General features: G+C 40.4%; 1 protein-coding gene across 2 annotated transcripts in view; it reads left to right on the top strand.

The window, feature by feature from the left end:
- LOC120566139 (phosphatidylinositol 4,5-bisphosphate 3-kinase catalytic subunit alpha isoform-like) overlaps positions 1-17,356 on the top strand; it is a 36,149-nt gene extending 18,793 nt beyond the window's left edge. For both annotated transcript variants that reach the window (XM_039812417.1, XM_039812415.1), the window contains 11 exons: positions 9,622-9,786; positions 10,750-10,853; positions 10,991-11,162; positions 11,300-11,406; positions 11,576-11,697; positions 12,957-13,035; positions 13,171-13,341; positions 13,613-13,730; positions 14,225-14,376; positions 14,914-15,076; positions 15,232-17,356. In XM_039812417.1, coding sequence (XP_039668351.1) covers positions 9,622-9,786; positions 10,750-10,853; positions 10,991-11,162; positions 11,300-11,406; positions 11,576-11,697; positions 12,957-13,035; positions 13,171-13,341; positions 13,613-13,730; positions 14,225-14,376; positions 14,914-15,076; positions 15,232-15,339 — 1,461 coding nt within the window. In that variant the 3' untranslated portion in view covers positions 15,340-17,356. The remainder of the gene's footprint in view (positions 1-9,621; positions 9,787-10,749; positions 10,854-10,990; positions 11,163-11,299; positions 11,407-11,575; positions 11,698-12,956; positions 13,036-13,170; positions 13,342-13,612; positions 13,731-14,224; positions 14,377-14,913; positions 15,077-15,231) is intronic.
- Positions 17,357-18,314: the final 958 nt, after the last annotated feature.

Here is an 18,314-nt window from a genome sequence, read left to right as displayed (position 1 = left end):
TGTTGTCTTTTTGATAATCTATACGTTTTTCTTGCAATAGCCTTTCTACAATAAGCTGTGGTAAAAGTAACTATAATCCGTTCAAGGAGTTGATAAGCAGACAGATTAGCTAGCTAGCTAGTTGATAAATTGTCTACTTCCACTTTATAAACAGATAGCCATAGCAGCTAACGTTAACGTTACTTCGCTGCTGGAGCGGTCAGCTACTTTAGCGGTCAGCTACTTTAGCGATGTTTAACATAACGTTAGCAATATATCTTGTGTATAATCCAGAGGGAAGGGTCAGGGAGCAGAGACAAACCAAGAGGGTGTCGGAATAGCTATGTTTATACTTCTCATCCAACCACAATCACATTCACTCTCTCCGGATGGAGCGATTTGGATAGGTTTTTTTTTGTGTGTGTTTTTGAAAGATGACGAACCAGAATGAAAACCGTGTATATATCTATGGTCCAGCGCTTCTTCAGTTGGTTCAGGAAAACAGTATGCTGCTGTTGCCTGCCTGAAGACGCAGACTGAGGGCCAGATGTACTATGGCAAGGGGAGAGTGGGAGTTTCCCATAAAGAGATGGGAGGGGAAGCATAAAGTGCGCCTGTGATGCCCTTCGGTGTCATTTAAGTATTAACTTGTGCTTCCTGTTTGCAGGTTACTGATTAGCTCAGCTGGGTCTGGTGTGCTGAGGCCACTTAAGCTGCAGTATCCTCTGTCTCTTCTCTCTGCTCTGGCTGTACTCACAGGCACACCAAGTTTTGGTTATGTTTGGTTAGGTTGTCCTAGGTTTGCTTTTTGCTGAGTTTACACTTTACAACACCAACACACGCACCTATTTCACTCATGCACACCCTACACCACTGTTGCTACTGATTTCCATATCCCATTCTGTATATAGTTAATTTGGTCTAATTTGTTTCAATTTGGTAAAGTATTGTTTAAACATTTAACATGGTATTGTCTCCCTCTTTGTTATGACCACCTGAGCAAGGTCATGAAAAGTGGGTGCTCGTTAAATTAAGTTATATTAGTAGTGGTGTGTGTTTAGTGTTAATTGGTTGGTCCAGCTAAAGGTTGATTTTAGCTGTGCTTTGCAGGGTTTGTTTTTCTTTGTTGGGAGATGTGTTTTGTTGGAAGCCTTTGTTTGTGAGGTGATTTGTCTGTGGTTAATTCAGAGAATGACTGTTACTGTCTGTTGCCCTGTGGACAGAAGTTTCTCTGTCAGGTTGTAGGGTGCTTTTATCCAGGGATGGTGTCCGTTTTTTTTTCTATCAGTGTGGTAGAAAAGTGGCTAGAGCGATTGTCTCGGGGGCACATCCACTGCAGCTGGAGGGTTGCCAATTTTTGGTTGCTCTTTCGGGCTGCCGGGCTAATATCATTGAATGCATATAATGGTTATTATTGCAGTCAATTGTAGGGTGGAAGACAAACATGTCAATATGACTGAACCATTACAAGTTTGTACGGCATGTCCTAGATTGCAGTGTATAATTACCCAGCGCAAGTACCACACGAAGCCTAGGGTTGAGCTTTAGCTAACTTTTGGCTAGGCAGTTAGGGGGAAATTCTCTGTTGTTGGGCTGACAATTGTGATGGTTGATGTATATTTTTCTATATTGTCCTTTGTGATGATGGCTTCCATGTCTGATTTTTTTTTTGAGGCGCCCACAGTAGATTTTGTAAATGGTTGTAAAAAGGATCAGTTGTTGGAGTTAGATGATCATTATGACATTGCTGTTGCAGGGAAATGTCGTAAGGATATGACTAAAAGGAGAGTTTTGATGTCTCTGAGACTGAGTCTGTGCCCATGTCCGTATCTGTTGCATAATGGTGCAGGCAGCAAGTTTAACTTTTGAGCAGCAGAAGGAGCTGTTAGCTTTGCAGTTTGAGCAGGAGACGCATAGCAGGCATTTTGAGAGAGAGGAGAAGTTGGAGTTAGAGAAACTTCAGCAGGCAGAAAAGCTTGAATTGGAGAAAATGCATCAGGAAACTGAGAGGAGGAAGTTGGACTTGGAGCAGTCTAGGTTGGAGTTAATAAGAGAGGGCAAGCTTGTTCCTGGGGGTTCTGGGGATCATGATGATGCCTCCATGGGCTCTGCACTGGGTGGTTTGGATATTGTTGCCAACTTGCGTTTAGTGCTGCAGTTTAATGAACAGGATCCTTATTCTTGCTTCACTCTCTTCGAAACACGTTGCCGATGCAAAAAAAGAAAAAAGGCCAGATTCAGACAGGGTGCTGATGCTTCAGCGTGTCCTACCTGGTCGGGCCCAGGAGGCCTATTCGGCTATATGTGGTGAGGATGGCTTGGATTATACGACTGTGAAAACAGCTGTCTTGAAGTCATACGAGTTGGTTCCCGAAGCTTATCGTCAGAAGTTCAGAAACTGGGTAAAGGGGGATAAACAGACCAATGTAGAGTTTGTCCATGATTTGACTTGCCATTTTCAACATTGGTGTTCTGCTACCAAGGAGAGTTCTTTTGTAGGTCTTTGTGAGCTTATCATATTGGAGCAGTTTAAAGATGCCATCCCTCAATCTGTTTTCTATATATGTAAATGAGCAGAAGCCCACCACCGCACTGAAGGCAGCAGAGTTAGCTGATGACTTTGTGTTGATGCACAAGAACAGTTTTGGTTAAGTATGCCCTGTTGGAAATTGGAAAGGTAATGTTTGTGGCAGTATGAATCAGCGCAGTGGCGTGGAGTTTGCAAAGCCAGGCCTCTCACGTAAGCCTGCTTGGACAGCGCGACAAGAGGGCAGTACGATATGCAACTACTAACGTGATGAGGGTCATTGGAAAGACCAGTGCCTGCTATTAAATATATATATATATATATATATATATAATATTTGCATTTTCATGCTCTTGCTATGTTTTGTTCCACAGTCTCAGAAAAGCCTGTTTGTATAGCCTCTAGTGTGGGCTCGGGTGAGTCCAGTGGGTAAGTTGAAAGGTACAGTTCAGGGTTATTTCCTTCATGAAGAGCTGCTGTGATGGAAATGACCCAATTGTTCAGGTGGTGGTGCCCACCGAACTGCGTGATGTGGTTTTGAATGTGGGACATCTTGTGGTGGGTAAAATGTGCCACTGTATTTTACAGTATTGTTTTTGGCCTCGGTTGAAACGGAATGTTGCTACTTACATAGGGCGCGTAACGTTTTTTCAGCTCACCGGGAGGCCATACTTCTATCCTGCTGTGTCTGAGACCTGCTCCTTTGGTCGGGGCCGGGTTGGGTGCCTCTGCGTACGTTGTGGCAGACATTTTGTTCCGAGGCAAGTGGGCTAATTGTCTATGCTAACCTTGGGGTTTCCATCAGTGCCCCATTCTGTTTAGCTCTCTCTCTCCCTCTGAATTTGCTTCAGGATCCAGTTGCTGAGGTGTGACAAGGGTGGCAAGACAGTGCAGGTTTTGGGGAGGTTCCCTCTTGCTGGGTAGGCCTATAGTAGAATTATTGCAGGACGCCCTGTCGTGTGCCCCAGTTGGTAAATGGAGGAGGGAGGGAGGAGATGTGATGCCCTTCGGTGTCATTTAATTGTTTTTGCTGTCTACATTGAGGTGTTGTGTCTTAACTTGTGCCTCCTGTTTGCAGGTTACTAATTAGAGTAACTCAGCTCAGCTGGGTCTTGTGTGCCGAGGCCACTTATACCCAGTTTACACGTGGTTATTTTGACAAATGGAGACATTTCCCTTCGTTTGTGACCTTTCGTTTACACGCAAACGGAGAATTCACCTCTGAAAACGATTCTTTCTAAAAACTCCAGAGTGGAGATTTGGGAAAACTTTGTTTGCACGTTTGCAAGTAAACTGAGACAAACAGATGTTTGGGCAGCCGAGGAAGAGAAGAGAGAGGAAGTGATTCGTTGCTGTTGTTGGTATTTCCAGGATTATGATTGGCCAACGTGGGCTTGAGCTTCTCGTTACACTGCCACCTACAGATTTGGCGTGCTCTTGCCGGCATTGACGGCATATGTACACGGGTACGTGTAAACGAACACTCTGAAAACTGACAACTGTGCACGATGTTATTTTTGAAAACGGAGAGGTTGAAATGTCCGTTTATGAAAATAGCCGGCCACGTGTAAACGTAGCATTAAGCTGCAGTATCCTCTGTCTCTCTCTGCTCTGGCTGTTCTCACAGGCACACCAAGGTTTGGTTATGTTTGGTTAGGTTGTCCTAGGTTTGCTTTTTGCTGAGTTTACACTTTACAAACACACACACGCACCTATTTCAGTCATGCACACCCTACACCACTGACGCTACTGATTTCCACATCCCATTCTGTATATAGTTAATTTGGTCTAATTTGGTTCAATTTGGTTTAATAAAGTATTGTTTAAACATTTAACATGGTGTTGTCTCCCTCTTTGTTATGACCACCTGAGCCAGGTCATGACAGCGCCCAATTATGTATTTTGCGGTATGTACAAAAACTGCCCGTGACAGCGCACCTAAAAGCAGGTTTAATCGAATCTCCGACTCAGCGTTCACATTCTATTCCAGCAGTTGTTAAACTCCTCGCTAAATTGCAAATATCGGCATCAGGATAATTTCAAACAGTCATAGCGTCAGCAGTGGGAATATCACAGTCTGCACTCAGCCGTATCATAGCACCAGTATTTACCGCTTTGCTACAGCGCACTAGTCAATACATACATTTCCCCACCACTAATGCCGAAATAACACACATCAAGCTGTTACCTCATAAGCAAGCAGATAAACTTTGTTATTGCTAAATCTTTGTTTTGACTGACTTGGTGGCTGATCCATGATAGAAAGAGAGAAGGAGGCCCATTCAATTGCGCTTTTAAATTCGCACAATTTACGGTAAAGTGGGCAGAAAAAGGCGCTGATTACCCGATGAACTGCAGGTTTGGTAAATCCGACATAAGCTTATGTATCACAAAAAATCACAACATTTATTTATATGTAAGGAAACAGCCAGCAATAATAACAGACGTAAGAAATGAGCACTTTGAAGTGCAGAGAAATTATAAAGGTGACAAAGTTTTTACTACATCCACAAAGAATAAACAAAGGAATGCATCAGAACAATCAAAGTACAATACTCTTGAGTTACTAAGAAACTTTCTAATTATAAATGTATATTTTAATGATTGAGGGTAAGGTACTTAAGGTATTTTCTTTTACTGGGGACATTAGTCCTATTAAATGTGCAAAGTTGACCAAATTGAGATAAAACTGCACTTAAAATGTTGGCTAATAATAAAAAGTGAAAGGGGAGAGTATAATTAATGGTTTATAGGATAGTACTGGTGAGGTACTCCAATTTGACACTACTGAATGACATTTACATTTCATTAATGTGATGTTTCCCCCAAAACTCTACTCACTCTAAACACTAAATACATTTTAGATAATAGGCTACAATGTATTACTATGAGAATTGTAATACACTATGATCTGTGAAAAAAATGTCAGTGAGTGACCAGTAATTAAGTATTAAAATATTTGACCTTAAGTCTCTATAAAATGCTTTTTAATGTCTCATGATTATTGTTATAAAACATTATGGATATTTACGAGTGCTTATAACTATAATTATACAGTGCTTCAAGCGCATTATGCATTATAAGTATGTTTTTATAATGCATTATAGACATGGGCGTCATAGAAATTGTTACCGATATGGTATATATTTTATAAAATCTTGGTCCACCAAGTAGTTCTAATTTTTCTGTGATAAATCTGTTGTTCTAAAGCAATGTTGACAGTTAAAAAAAACAGTATATGTCGTGGTTATAATATATATGGTCGACAGGTGCTAAATAATAAAAGTAAGTAAGTAAGTAAACTTTATTTATATAGCACCTTTCACAGACAAAAGGGGTCACAAAGTGCTTTACAGTAAAACAAAAACAGAGCAAAGACAACACATACAAAGCTATATGGCTAATAAAATGCTTGTCTAAAAAGATGAGTCTTCAGGTGTTTTTTAAAGGTTTCCAGAGAATCCAAAGCTCTCAAGGCTAAAGGGAGAGAGTTCCAGAGCCCTGGGGCCATCACCGAAAATGCACGATCACCTCTTGTTTTAAAACGTGTTCTAGGAACAATTAAGAGCTCCTGGCTTGAAGACCTCAAAGAGCGACCAGGAGTGTGTGCGTGCAGTAGTTCCTGGATGTACGAGGGAGCTTGGCCATGTAAGGCTCTATAGGTAATAGTTAAAATTTTAAAATTCACTCTAAAACCAATCGGTAGCCAGTGAAGAGCCTTAAGCACAGGAGTAATGTGCGACCTCCTGCTGGTCTTAGATAAAAGTCTTGCTGCTGCATTCTGTACGACCTGCAGTGAGCCCAAGGATGATTTGTTTAAGCAGGTGTATAGTACATTGTAATAATCCAAACGAGAGGAAACAAAAGCATGAACAAGCATCTCCATCTCTCTTTGAGAAACCACAGATCTAATTTTAGCAATGTTCCTGAGATGGAAAAAACAGGAACGAACCACAGACTTCACATGACTGTTAAAACACATAGATTTGTCAAAAATGACACCCAGATTACGCACAGCATTACAGTCTGAAACTGATAGAGACCCAATGGCCTGCCTAATCCTAGGGGTAATGTTATCTGGGGCAAAGATCATCACCTCAGTTTTGTCAGAGTTTAATTGCAAGAAATTGTCAGCCATCCATTTGTTAATGGAGGCTAAACAATTGTGCAACAAGGACAGTTTGTCTAGCTTATCGGGGCTAAAAGATAAATATAACTGGATATCATCAGCATAACAATGGTAAGATATACCTTCGAAACTACTAATAATTTTACCAAGAGGAAGCATATAAAGACTAAATAGCAAAGGGCCAAGCACAGAACCTTGAGGCACACCACAAGACAAAGGAGCAGAGTCTGACAAGTAAGTTCCCATAGACACAGAAAAACTCCTGTCTGAAAGATATGAAGAAAACCAGTCCAGAGCTGATCCAGTAATGCCCACCGGTTGTTTTCAGTCTTTCAATCAGAGTGCCGTGGTCAACCGGTATCGAGCGCTGCACTCAGATCCAGAAGGACTAGAACAGAACATTTACCCCCATCAGCAGCCATCAAAATGTCATTAGAGACTTTTAGGAGAGTAGTCTCAGTTGAATGGTTTTTCGAAAAGCCAGACTGAAATTTATCGAAAATATTATTAGAATCCAAAACTCTATTTAGCTGGCTCCGAACAACCTTTTCCTAAAAATTTTTGAAATAAAAGGCAATTTAGAAATAGGCCTGTAGTTTTTAAACAAAGCTGCATCAAGATTGTTCTTTTTCAATATGGGCTGGACAACAGCATACTTAAAACAGCTAGGGACCTGGCCTAGCTGAAGAGATAAATTTAAAATTGAAACCAAACATGGTCCCAGCAGATGTATTGTTTTTAAAAGAATAAAGATGTTGGTAAAATATCAACAGGACTTTGGGAAGGTTTCATCGAGCCCGCTAGCTTAATTAAGTCATTCAGGGACAAAGGGCAAAAGGAGTCCAGTACCGAAAGTGTCTGATGAGTAACAATTGGGGGGCTTACTGATGGAATGATGCCTGCCCTGATAGCACTAACCTTGTCCACAAAATGAGACAAAAAACGGTTGCAGTCCACATTTGAAAACACAGGGACAGTACACGTAATAGGAGAAACAATGTTGTTAATAGTCTCAAACAGAGCTTTTGGATTGTTTTTACAGGAAGAAATCAGCGTAGTAAAATAAGAGGCTCTAGCCTCCTTGATCGTTTCATTTAGGTCAATTAAGAGCTCTTTAAGATACAAGCGATGGACTTGGAGCTGAGTTACTTTCCATAAACGCTCAGTTCTCCGACAGATACGCCTCAAGCTGCGAATGGCATCATTCATCCACGGGGTTGTATTAACAGAGGGTAATTCTCTAATTTTAAGAGGCGCCACTTTGTTCAGCAGCAGGGTGCAATGATCAAGAAACGACTGTGCACAAGCATCGACATCATCAGAAATAAAAACTGAGCTTAAATCAAATGCGTCTGAAAATTTCTCAACAGTGAGCCGGTTAATAAAACGTGAGCTGGACGCCCGTTTAGCAGGCACAGGATCAACATTACAAACAAGATCAAATGAGATGCATTTGTGATCACTAACAAATACATCATCGATGCAAACATTATTAATGTTCAAACCATGAGAAAAAACAAGATCTAGTGATCAGTGATATTTACGAAATCAACAGCATTTTTGCCCCAAGAACAAGTGAGAGAGAGAAAAAATACAAGACAGAAAGTACACGAATGGAAGAGGAGAGGAAAGAATAGAAGAGTGGTGGAGGAAAAGAAGAAAAACATGGGAGAAGGAAACACAGGAAGGAAGAGGGCAAGACTTATGAAGAAAAAAGTGCAGCTTGTTCAACTCTGAAACTAAACATCACTTCTTCCTCTGAATGTCCTTCCTTTGTTTAGGTTATCTCTCCTTCACTCTTCATATCTCCTCCCTGCTACTGTTGGAGATCAGTGCCAAGCAATAGAGCTCTTTTGATTATGGAAGAGAGTGCAGAGAGAGTGTGGTTTGGAGACAGGGAGGGAAAAGCAGCGCTGTAGGGCATGACTGATGGTTTTTTGGTATTGTGTGTCTTGTGAATGAATAAAAACCAATGCCTGTAAAATATTTCTGTTCAAATCCTATGTCTTCATATTTTAGCCCTTGAAATTACTTCAGTTTTACAGCCTGAAAATCACATCATCTGGGAAGCAATATTTGTACATTTATTCATAGGCAGCCCAAACTTTGTAGGGTGGAAGACAAACATGTCAATATGACTGAACCATTACAAGTTTGTACGGCATGTCCTAGATTTGGAAAAAAAAAAGTGTGAAAAGACTGAAATTAAGGGTAGCATAAACTTTGAGCAAAATCTAAGAGGGTGCACCAACTCTCTTCCTGGATTTTGACCCAGAATGACCCAGCTGCATGTCATTTGGCTCACATCCTCCCACTCAGTGCTCCTCTCCATAGCTGTCTTGCTGTATGTTACGTTAGGAACCATGAAGAGAAGGTGATAATTCAGGGTTAGTGAAGTGAACCTGTCGAGTGATTTTGTTTGGGGTAATTGTTTTTACATTGACTCAGGCAGGTTAGATAGCAAGCAAAGTCTACATTTTGAAAAATAAAACTTGCATTATGCTTAAATATCTGATCCTTCTGCTATTACAAACACACCATTTTGGCTGTTTATAGCATTATGTCTTTTAATGTGACAAAAACACAAAATAATAATTTTGACTATGTATTGGTATATATTTTACGGTGGTATAAGGTGCTGGAAAAAGCTTTAACATTGACCTTGAAAAGTGCTTGAATTTGACCTTGGAAAAGGTGTACGAACCCTGTATAGAACTCCTTCATACTTGATCTGTGTCTGATAAATGAGAAGATGACAAATGGAAGTAGTAAAGACTTGGTTTTTAAAGTGTCAAATGCAAAGCATGTTGTAGTAAAGATTTATTCCATCTATTCCATGTTTGATCACTAACAATTTGTTAGGAAATTACTCCTTTTTTTGTTTTTAAGCTTCCGTAAAAATACTTCAGTACTCTAATGCATATACACGCTGCGTCTAGTGTATAATGAGTATTAATTCATATTTCTTGGTTTGTACGTTTCCCAGATGTATTGTCTGTTAAAGGATTGGCCGTCAACTCGTCCTGAGCAGGCCATGGAGCTGTTGGACTGTAACTATCCAGATCCCATGGTCAGGCACTTTGCTGTACGCTGCCTTGACAAATACCTTACTGATGACAAACTGTCCCAATACCTTATCCAGCTCGTACAGGTAGGTCTAGCCGAGAGTCTGGGCTATTGAAATCAAGGAACTGTTTGAAGAAAGAATGGGGTAAAAAGGAAGACATTGAGGAACAAAGAGCACTATGACTCAAGTGAACTGTGAAGTACTTTTCTCTGGCCTGCGTGTCTTTGGCAGCCAGAGTTATATCTGTAGGAAAGCAGCTGTTCTTTTGTGTTGAAAACTTTCTGGTCTTGTGTTTATTAGGGGTGGGAATCTCTTGGCACCTCACGATTCGAAATCTGAGTTTGCTACTCAGAGTTTGCTAATCACTTCCTAGACAACACAGCTAGACAAAGCTTAGATTTTGACATATACAGTATTTGTCACACACAAGTTTTAATGAAATGTTATGTCTACTGAGGCTTTTATTTTGTAGTCATTCCATGCTTAAGCCTTAAACATGCTTGTGAAAGTCCCCTTCTCTCACAGTAATCTGTCATGTCAGAGGCTCAGTCATGTTTAAAGGTGGAGAATTGGCTTCTTGGAACATGAAACATGAGGTGGTCAGATGTAATGTGATAAAGTAGATGAACAGCCTATATGTGTTTTGCCTAATTATTTTATGTATGTCTTATTAGATCATGTGTATATATACAAAAAAAATATTTTTTTCCTTTTGGCCATTTTTGTGTGTTTTCTTTTCTGCACTCGTGCCTAAACTCCATAAGTTGTTGTCCATTATCCCATCCTCTTTCAGTCACTCTGTTTTCTGATTTGTACTTGTCTGGAGACAGTAATTTTTAAATAAAAATCAACACATTTAATTTTATTTTAAATCGATTATTAACTTATCAGAATCGATAATCGAATCGTTCTTGAAAGAATCGCGATGCATCTAAGAATCAATTATTTTTCCCACCCCTAGTGTTTATTAATATAAATGACTTATCTGAACATCCTCTATTGCTCTTTCCCTCCAATCTTCCCTTCCTCTCTCTCCTCCTGTTTTAGGTATTAAAATATGAGCAGTATCTTGACAATCCCCTGGCCCGTTTCCTCCTCAAAAAGGCCCTAACCAATCAAAGGATAGGTCACTTCTTCTTCTGGCATCTCAAGTGAGTCAGCTTTCAGATTGCTTTTTCTCCATGTTTATGTACCTTCCTTTGTATGTGTCTTTTTAGAAAGCTAGAAACTCATCTTTCCTCTACGCCTTGCACTCTGTCTCCCTCTTCTCTTTGTGGCTTCCTCACAGGTCAGAAATGCACAATAAAACAGTGAGCCAGAGGTTTGGGCTTCTGTTAGAGGCTTACTGCCGGGCATGTGGCATGTACCTCAAACACCTGAGCAGGCAGGTAGAGGCCATGGAGAAGCTGATTAACCTCACTGACATCCTAAAACAGGAGAAGAAGGATGAGACGCAGAAGGTAAGGAGAGCCCATACACATACACACACTTGTGTCACATAAATAAATAATTTTTAGAAGATTTCTCTGTGGATGTGTGGGTATCTGTGGTTGTATGCGCACACATTTATATGCATATGTGTGTGTGTCTTGTGGAGGTCCAGATGCGATTTCTTGTGGACCAGATGAAGAGACCGGACTACATGGATGCTCTGCAGAACTACACCTCTCCTCTCAACCCTGCACATCAGTTGGGAAACCTTAGGTTCGAACAGTAGTGTGTGTGTGTGTGTGTGTGTGTGTGTGTGTGTGTGTGTGTGTGTGTGTGTGTGTGTGTGTGTGTGTGTGTGTGTGTGTGTGTGTGTGTGTGTGTGTGTGTGTGTGTGTGTGAAGGTAATGTAATTATTCAATAGCTTGAATTCATTTGTGCACAGGTTAGATGAATGCAGGATCATGTCATCAGCAAAGAGGCCGCTGTGGCTCAACTGGGAGAATCCTGACATCATGTCGGAGCTGCTCTTTCAGAACAATGAGATCATCTTTAAAAATGGAGATGGTAACACACACACAAACAAATGTCATAGCATAGCATTTATTTTGTGTCATTGCCAAATAATTTCTTATACTTGCTTATACTACTATACTTGCCTAATGACAAGCCTAAATACTAAGGATTATGAGAAGCTTCTTTCTTATGGATGTGGTACTGTTAGTGCCTATGACTCTCAAAACATGACTACATTTGCCATAAACCTGTAAAACTGGTTCAAAGATTTGGGCGACATAGACTTTAACATATTCACATATCGCGGGATCACATACAACACAAAATTCCATCTTGTCATATTTCAAGTGATCTGGCTCAACGGATGTACATTGCGGGGATAAAACCTGACATCCGGCGCATCTCACACACAGGCTGTCCCTGCCCTTCTACTATCTCCACTCTCTATTTTGCAAATGCAATGTTGCTGCATTCGGGACTTAGCGCCGCCAAGGACAGTTGTGATTGGCTCAAAGAAATACAAACAAGCCAGAGCGTTTTCTCCCTATCCCACAGTAGATAAGCAGTGTCAGACCATACTCCAGCGCTGACACAGCGCTGTTAAGCCAATGTGAGACTAGGCTTGCGTTTTGTGTCCGGATGTCCATTTTTCAGCCAATCAGCATCCTGTGAGGAGCTACTGGCAGCTATAAGCATGGTTTAGGTGTGTGGGACAACACAAGATGCAACTGTTGGTTTGAAACAACAATGGCGGCTCCTAAAGAGGTTAGTATAGATTATTCTGCAATTGCATCAGTTATACCAGAACTGGTTTGGATTTCTTCATTGAAAGAAGAGCAAAAAATGGCACTGAAGGCTTTTCTTAATGATTTTTTCACTCTTCTCCTGACTGGCTCTGGCAAGAGATTGACTGATAGACAGGTGGTTCATTCTATCACCTGCCAGGTATTTTTTTGAAAGTGTCTCCCCTTTTTCAAACAATTTCCAATGACGGCTTCTTGAATGGTTCTGCGTCAACAAACCATCTGACGCGTCAGGACAACCCCTATATGCCGTTGAATGAAACTTTCAAAAATTAACTTGGTTTGCTTGGGAAGACCAGTTTCCTCCTCCTGGTTTGTGCTATAAGACATATGCAACATATTTCAAGTCTCCAATCCTAAATCTTGTCACAAGTTGTAAAGTGCTGTTTACAGGCTGCAGAGCTTCTTGGTAATGGTTGTCTACTATAATCATAATCATGTTGTGTATGTGTATAATCTGTCAGGATCAGGATGTAACTGCCTTTATTTTGTGGGTTTGTGTTGTAGACTTGCGGCAGGATATGCTGACGTTGCAGATTATTAAAATCATGGAGAATATTTGGCAGAATCAGGGACTGGACCTACGGTAGTACTCTCTCTTATATTATCTCAATCTAGATTTCTCTTTTTCTCTGTATCTCTGCTTCAATTTCTTAGTTCTCAAATTTTTTCCTGCCCCAGTGCTGATGCGGCTAAAATAATCTGTTTTGTGTGTCTTCAGGATGCTTCCTTACGGCTGTTTGTCACTAGGAGACTGTGTGGGTCTCATTGAGGTGGTTCGCAGCTCCCACACCATCATGCAGATTCAGTGTAAAGGAGGCTTGAAAGGAGCCCTGCAGTTCAACTCAAACACTCTGCATCAGTGGCTCAGGGACAAGAACAAGGGCGAGATGTGAGTTCTTCTCTCCTGATATTATTTTTTCTTTGCATCATTTAACAGTGTTGAAGATTAAAGTACAACATCTGTGGGAGCCTAAAAGTAATGGTTCATGGGAAATCTGCTATCGTTAAGCGTTACAGCCCATTTACTTTTACTTTTAAACATTTTCTCATTTCTAATTTGTTTTTAATGTGTGTGTGTGTGTGTGTGTGTGTGTGTGTGTGTGTGTGTGTGTGTGTGTGTGTGTGTGTGTGTGTGTGTGTGCGTGCGTGTGTGCGTGCAGGTATGACATGGCTGTGGATCTGTTTACACGGTCCTGTGCTGGCTACTGTGTAGCTACATTTATCCTTGGGATAGGAGACAGACACAACAGCAACATTATGGTCAAAGATGATGGACAGGTAACTTGTATAGGCCTACAGTCCATACATGGCACGCAATTATGGTCAAGGGTGGACAGGTTACGATTATCACACATGCTATACATAAACAATTTGAGATGTGAGTGACATGTAACCACATACATGCAGAGTTTACACATAATGACTAACCTGCACAATTTTTCAATTCTAGTGGGATCTTAGTAAGATTTAAATAAGATCTGATTACATAACTTTAAAAGCTTCTCCGTCTAGCCTGCTTAATGTAGATTTTTTTCTTAATTTAAATTAATGTATTAGGGATATGTTATTGTCCAGTACATATTTGATAAAATGAATAAGTTGAATCCAAAACTCAGCAGTCTAAATGGCTAGACTCATTTTTGTAAAATAACTTTTGGTGTCGATGCCTTGTGTTTTCCAGTATAGATTTTACTTTAGAGGAGGCTTACTTGTTAGAGGGAGTTACTAAACTCAGACTTCCTGCTTTCTTCTTTGTTCTGCCCCCCTTCCAGTTGTTTCATATAGATTTTGGCCATTTCCTGGATCATAAGAAGAAGAAATTTGGCTACAAGAGAGAGCGAGTGCCCTTTGTACTGACGCAAGACTTCCTCATCGTCATCAGCAAGGGATCCCAGGAGTGCGCAAAGACCAAAGAGTTTGAGAGGTACTGCTCTCATCTTCTTTTTGTCATCTGGCTGGTCGACCCCCAATTACTGCCACAACAATATTTAAATATATTGGAATGGAGGTTTGAATTCATATTTTTACTTCAAAGCAGCACAGTGCATTTTTCTTGCTTCACTTCCCTCAGTTGGGTAAGTTTCCACTAAAGTTGCTCAACTGACTCAACCATGCTGGCTCTTTGATTTACAAGCATCCTTCCTGTCTAGCAAGCCAGTCTGAGGCCTGTTTTACAACATTTGCAACATGCAATTTCTCAGGCTTTAATTTTGACATGTATTTGTAATTAAAAAAACAAAACAAAACTTGCAACCCATGCATTAGCCCTGTAGGACTAAGTTGTTTGTGAGCAACAATTGTTTATGAAATGGCTTGTTGTCACCTGAAACGGTCACAGCCCTTAAGTCATTCTTTCTTTTTCTCTTGTTGATGCTGCTGTGATTTCACTGCACTACAGCCACTAACAAACTATATAACAAATTTCACTTTTTATCACATTCCCTTTTCCATCTCCCTTCAGGTTCCAGGAGATGTGTTATAAAGCCTACCTGGCCATCCGGCAGCATGCTAACCTCTTTATCAACCTGTTCTCCATGATGCTGGGCTCTGGCATGCCTGAGCTGCAGTCATTTGATGACATTGCCTACATTAGGAAGACGCTGGCCCTGGAGAAAAGCGAACAGGTAATAAGACTTTTGTCCGTGCTCATATCCATTTTATTCTTTATTTGGTGTCTTTAAATCGTCTCAAGTCTTACATTTGGCTTTCTAAAACCTATCTTGGATTATTGCATGTACTCATACTGTATATCTCTTTTATTTTTTTCTGCTTCGTGCAGGAGGCGTTGGACTACTTTATGAAACAGATGAATGATGCTCACCATGGAGGATGGACCACCAAGATGGACTGGATATTCCACACGATTAGACAGCATGCACTAAACTGATCTCCTGCACACAAAGAAAAAAACACCAGTGCCATCATGGATTTACAGCCGACGGATGATGGAAGTTTGCAGCTTAATTTTAATTTTATTTTTTTAAACACCAGTGCCATTTTTATTTATCTAAACAAGGTTCCTGTTTTTTTTTGCATTTTCTTGCCATAATCATCTGCCCTTTTCCGTCGTCTTGATTTCCTAACTCTACCCTCTACTTGTTCTGTTATCTACAAGAGAGCATTGCCCTTAGTCCTGGTGAAGATGCGCCCTACCTGGCCAATGCTCGTCTCCTTGGCTACTATGCTTCATCTGTTAATTTCCCCAACGGGAACAAACTGGGTAATGAGAGAAGTTGTACCTCTTACCTTGCTGCTCTTGTTGGCAAAACACAAATTGGACAAAACAACGTAAAGAAGACATATCTGCCAATCTTTAAAAATAGCCACAAAGTAAGTTCGCTGAACTTGCTGCTCTTCTGCTGTATTACTTCTGTACTGTGGCTCCACCCCAGGAAGGAGGTGCTTTGGAACCTTTTAAAAAGAAATCGTAGCACCTCCTGAGAAGATAGCGGGCACAAGGAACTGTCTGAATTATCTTACCTAATAAGTGTTATTCAAATGTGTTGCACAGTGCAGGATTCCTGGAGTATGGGGGCTTCTATGATGAATACCACTGCACAGTCTTCCACCATATTTGTGGTGGAGTTGGCCTCATGAGCTGATTAGGTGTCAGCTTTCCCGTCTTTTAACCCTTTGCGAGTTAATTTGAAAAGCTCGAAAACTGCAGAAGAATCTCTGGGCTGTTTTGCACAGCTCTACAGTCTCCAACGGCCTCTCTTATAAAGCACTCCACCCTTGGGAACATTTGTTGGTGGTGCAGCTTTAGACTTTTGCATAAACTTCAGGGTGATGATGCCTCTCCATCAAAAAAAGCACTTAGAAATACAGGAATAATATAAAGATTTATTATGACTTTTGGAATTTATTTATGTATCTAGTTTCTTTCAGTTTCGACACAGGCAAAACTCAGCTCTCCAGAAACACATAATTGTTTGTGTAAATACATTTAGAGGTTTTTGTATTTGTGTTCACCTTTTTGCTTTCTTCATCGGACTACCATGAGTGCAACAGCTTTCCCCTTTTTCCCCAAGGGTTTTGCTCATATTCGTAAATTAAGACTGCTGATGCCTTTTTTTTTGCCTCCATCACTTATAAGTTAAATATCTCATTTGAAATTGTCAGGAGCACCCAATTTGTGTTATTTTGGCTAGTTTGCAACCCTACTTGGAATTTGTAAAAATGTACTTGTTTGGGGATGCAAATTGGTAAAAATGAAAGTGCCAATCTCACATTTTATGAATAATGGGACCTATTTTAAGCCTCTTTGTTGGCAAGCAGAAGCCCAGGGGAATGTCACATCTTCCTGTTGATAAAATGCCTTGGCGTCACAGCACAACACTCCACAACACTGCACACTGCTCAGCCATACAAACTGCCTAAACAAGTTGTTGTAAGCCAACCTTGACAGCACTATTAACACGAAAAGCTAGATTTGACCTTCGTTGTTTTTTTTTTTTCCAACAATGTGAGGTTGTTGGTCTTTAGCATATCATTAGAGCATTAGAATGTATTTGCCGACTCATGGACAAAGTGCATTTTAACTTGTGTTTATCACACATCTGGTGGATATAACACCTTTCACTGAGCCTATACCTCTGTCAGTATTTGAGCCAAGCTCTCTGTTGCCATGCACTGTTAATTTTTTGAGATTTTCTCCGACAGAAACATTTGAGCATGCAGCTTTTGCAACGTTTAAAAGTCAGTGAAATGGCAGTTAAAGCATCTTTAGTGAAACAGTGCATGTGGGCGAGATTTAGTTGCGAGAGGAATTTGAACAAATCTTTGATTAGATCGTTCAAAATAAGTTATGGCTTTGCGAATAGAGTAATACACCGCTGTAGAGGACTCTCCAACCACACCTCCCTCTCCTGTTGGGTCAGGAGACAGAGGATGAGGCCAAAAAAAAAAAAAAAAAGAGTCTTCAGCCATATTCTTTGGAAATGTAAACAAAGATTTTCGCCAACTGATATCCAAACACACGCCTCCGTATATGGCATTTTCTCACTTTGCTAGCTACTATGAGCCACTAGCCAACCGTTAAGTGCAGTTTTATAGCTAATCGTCTCACATTTCATTGGATTAATATGCCTGTGAGTTTCAGATGAGTCATCGAAAATGTATTAATATGTTACGGAAAGAGAAAAGGAAATATAAAATACTTTAAATCAACCATCATTTAAATTAACACATAACAATTAACACGGGTGCAGGATTACAGCTTGATAAATGCATTTTTGTTTTTTGTTCGTGTCTTTAAAGCAGACCATAGTCGCCTTGAATTTTGAAATAGTTAACTTTCTCAAAAAATATTGTTACAAAAGGCGTTTTTTGAGTGGCAGAAAACTCAACGGCTTTGTCCGTTGAATTGGAACTTCTCGTACAGTGTGCTTTGTTGAGGAGAGAATGTATTAATTAAAGATGGCTCAGAGCAGCCTCATGAGCCCCCGACACCCTCATAATGTACCTAGATAAACATTTGGATGTGCTGATAGCTAGATTACCATTTTACTTAGCTACAGTATGAAACTCAATCTGCCTGCGGAAAAGAAAGTCAGCACTTTGTCAGCTCAACTGTTAATTGTATTTAAAAGGTAAAGTGGTGGTCTGTTCTGGCGCACGTCTGTGATGTCATATGTCCTTGCAGCATTAATGGCTAGAATGTATTTCATTACTAACATGGACCTTATGTGCAATCATCTTTTTTTTTTTTTTAAGATCAATTTTTTATTGTTTTTTTATCATTACACATACAGAACCCCCCACACCCTCTGCCGTCTGGAGGAAAACAAAACAAATAAACAAACAGAAATCTCACCTTGCCTAGTCACTCTCCTCTGTTTCTTGTGGCGCTGAGGTCATTAG

Source organism: Perca fluviatilis, chromosome 9, assembly GCF_010015445.1.
Source record: "Perca fluviatilis chromosome 9, GENO_Pfluv_1.0, whole genome shotgun sequence".
Classification (NCBI taxonomy): domain Eukaryota; kingdom Metazoa; phylum Chordata; class Actinopteri; order Perciformes; family Percidae; genus Perca; species Perca fluviatilis.
Note: the sequence above shows the minus strand (reverse complement) of the source record. Positions and strands in the feature narration are given on the sequence as shown.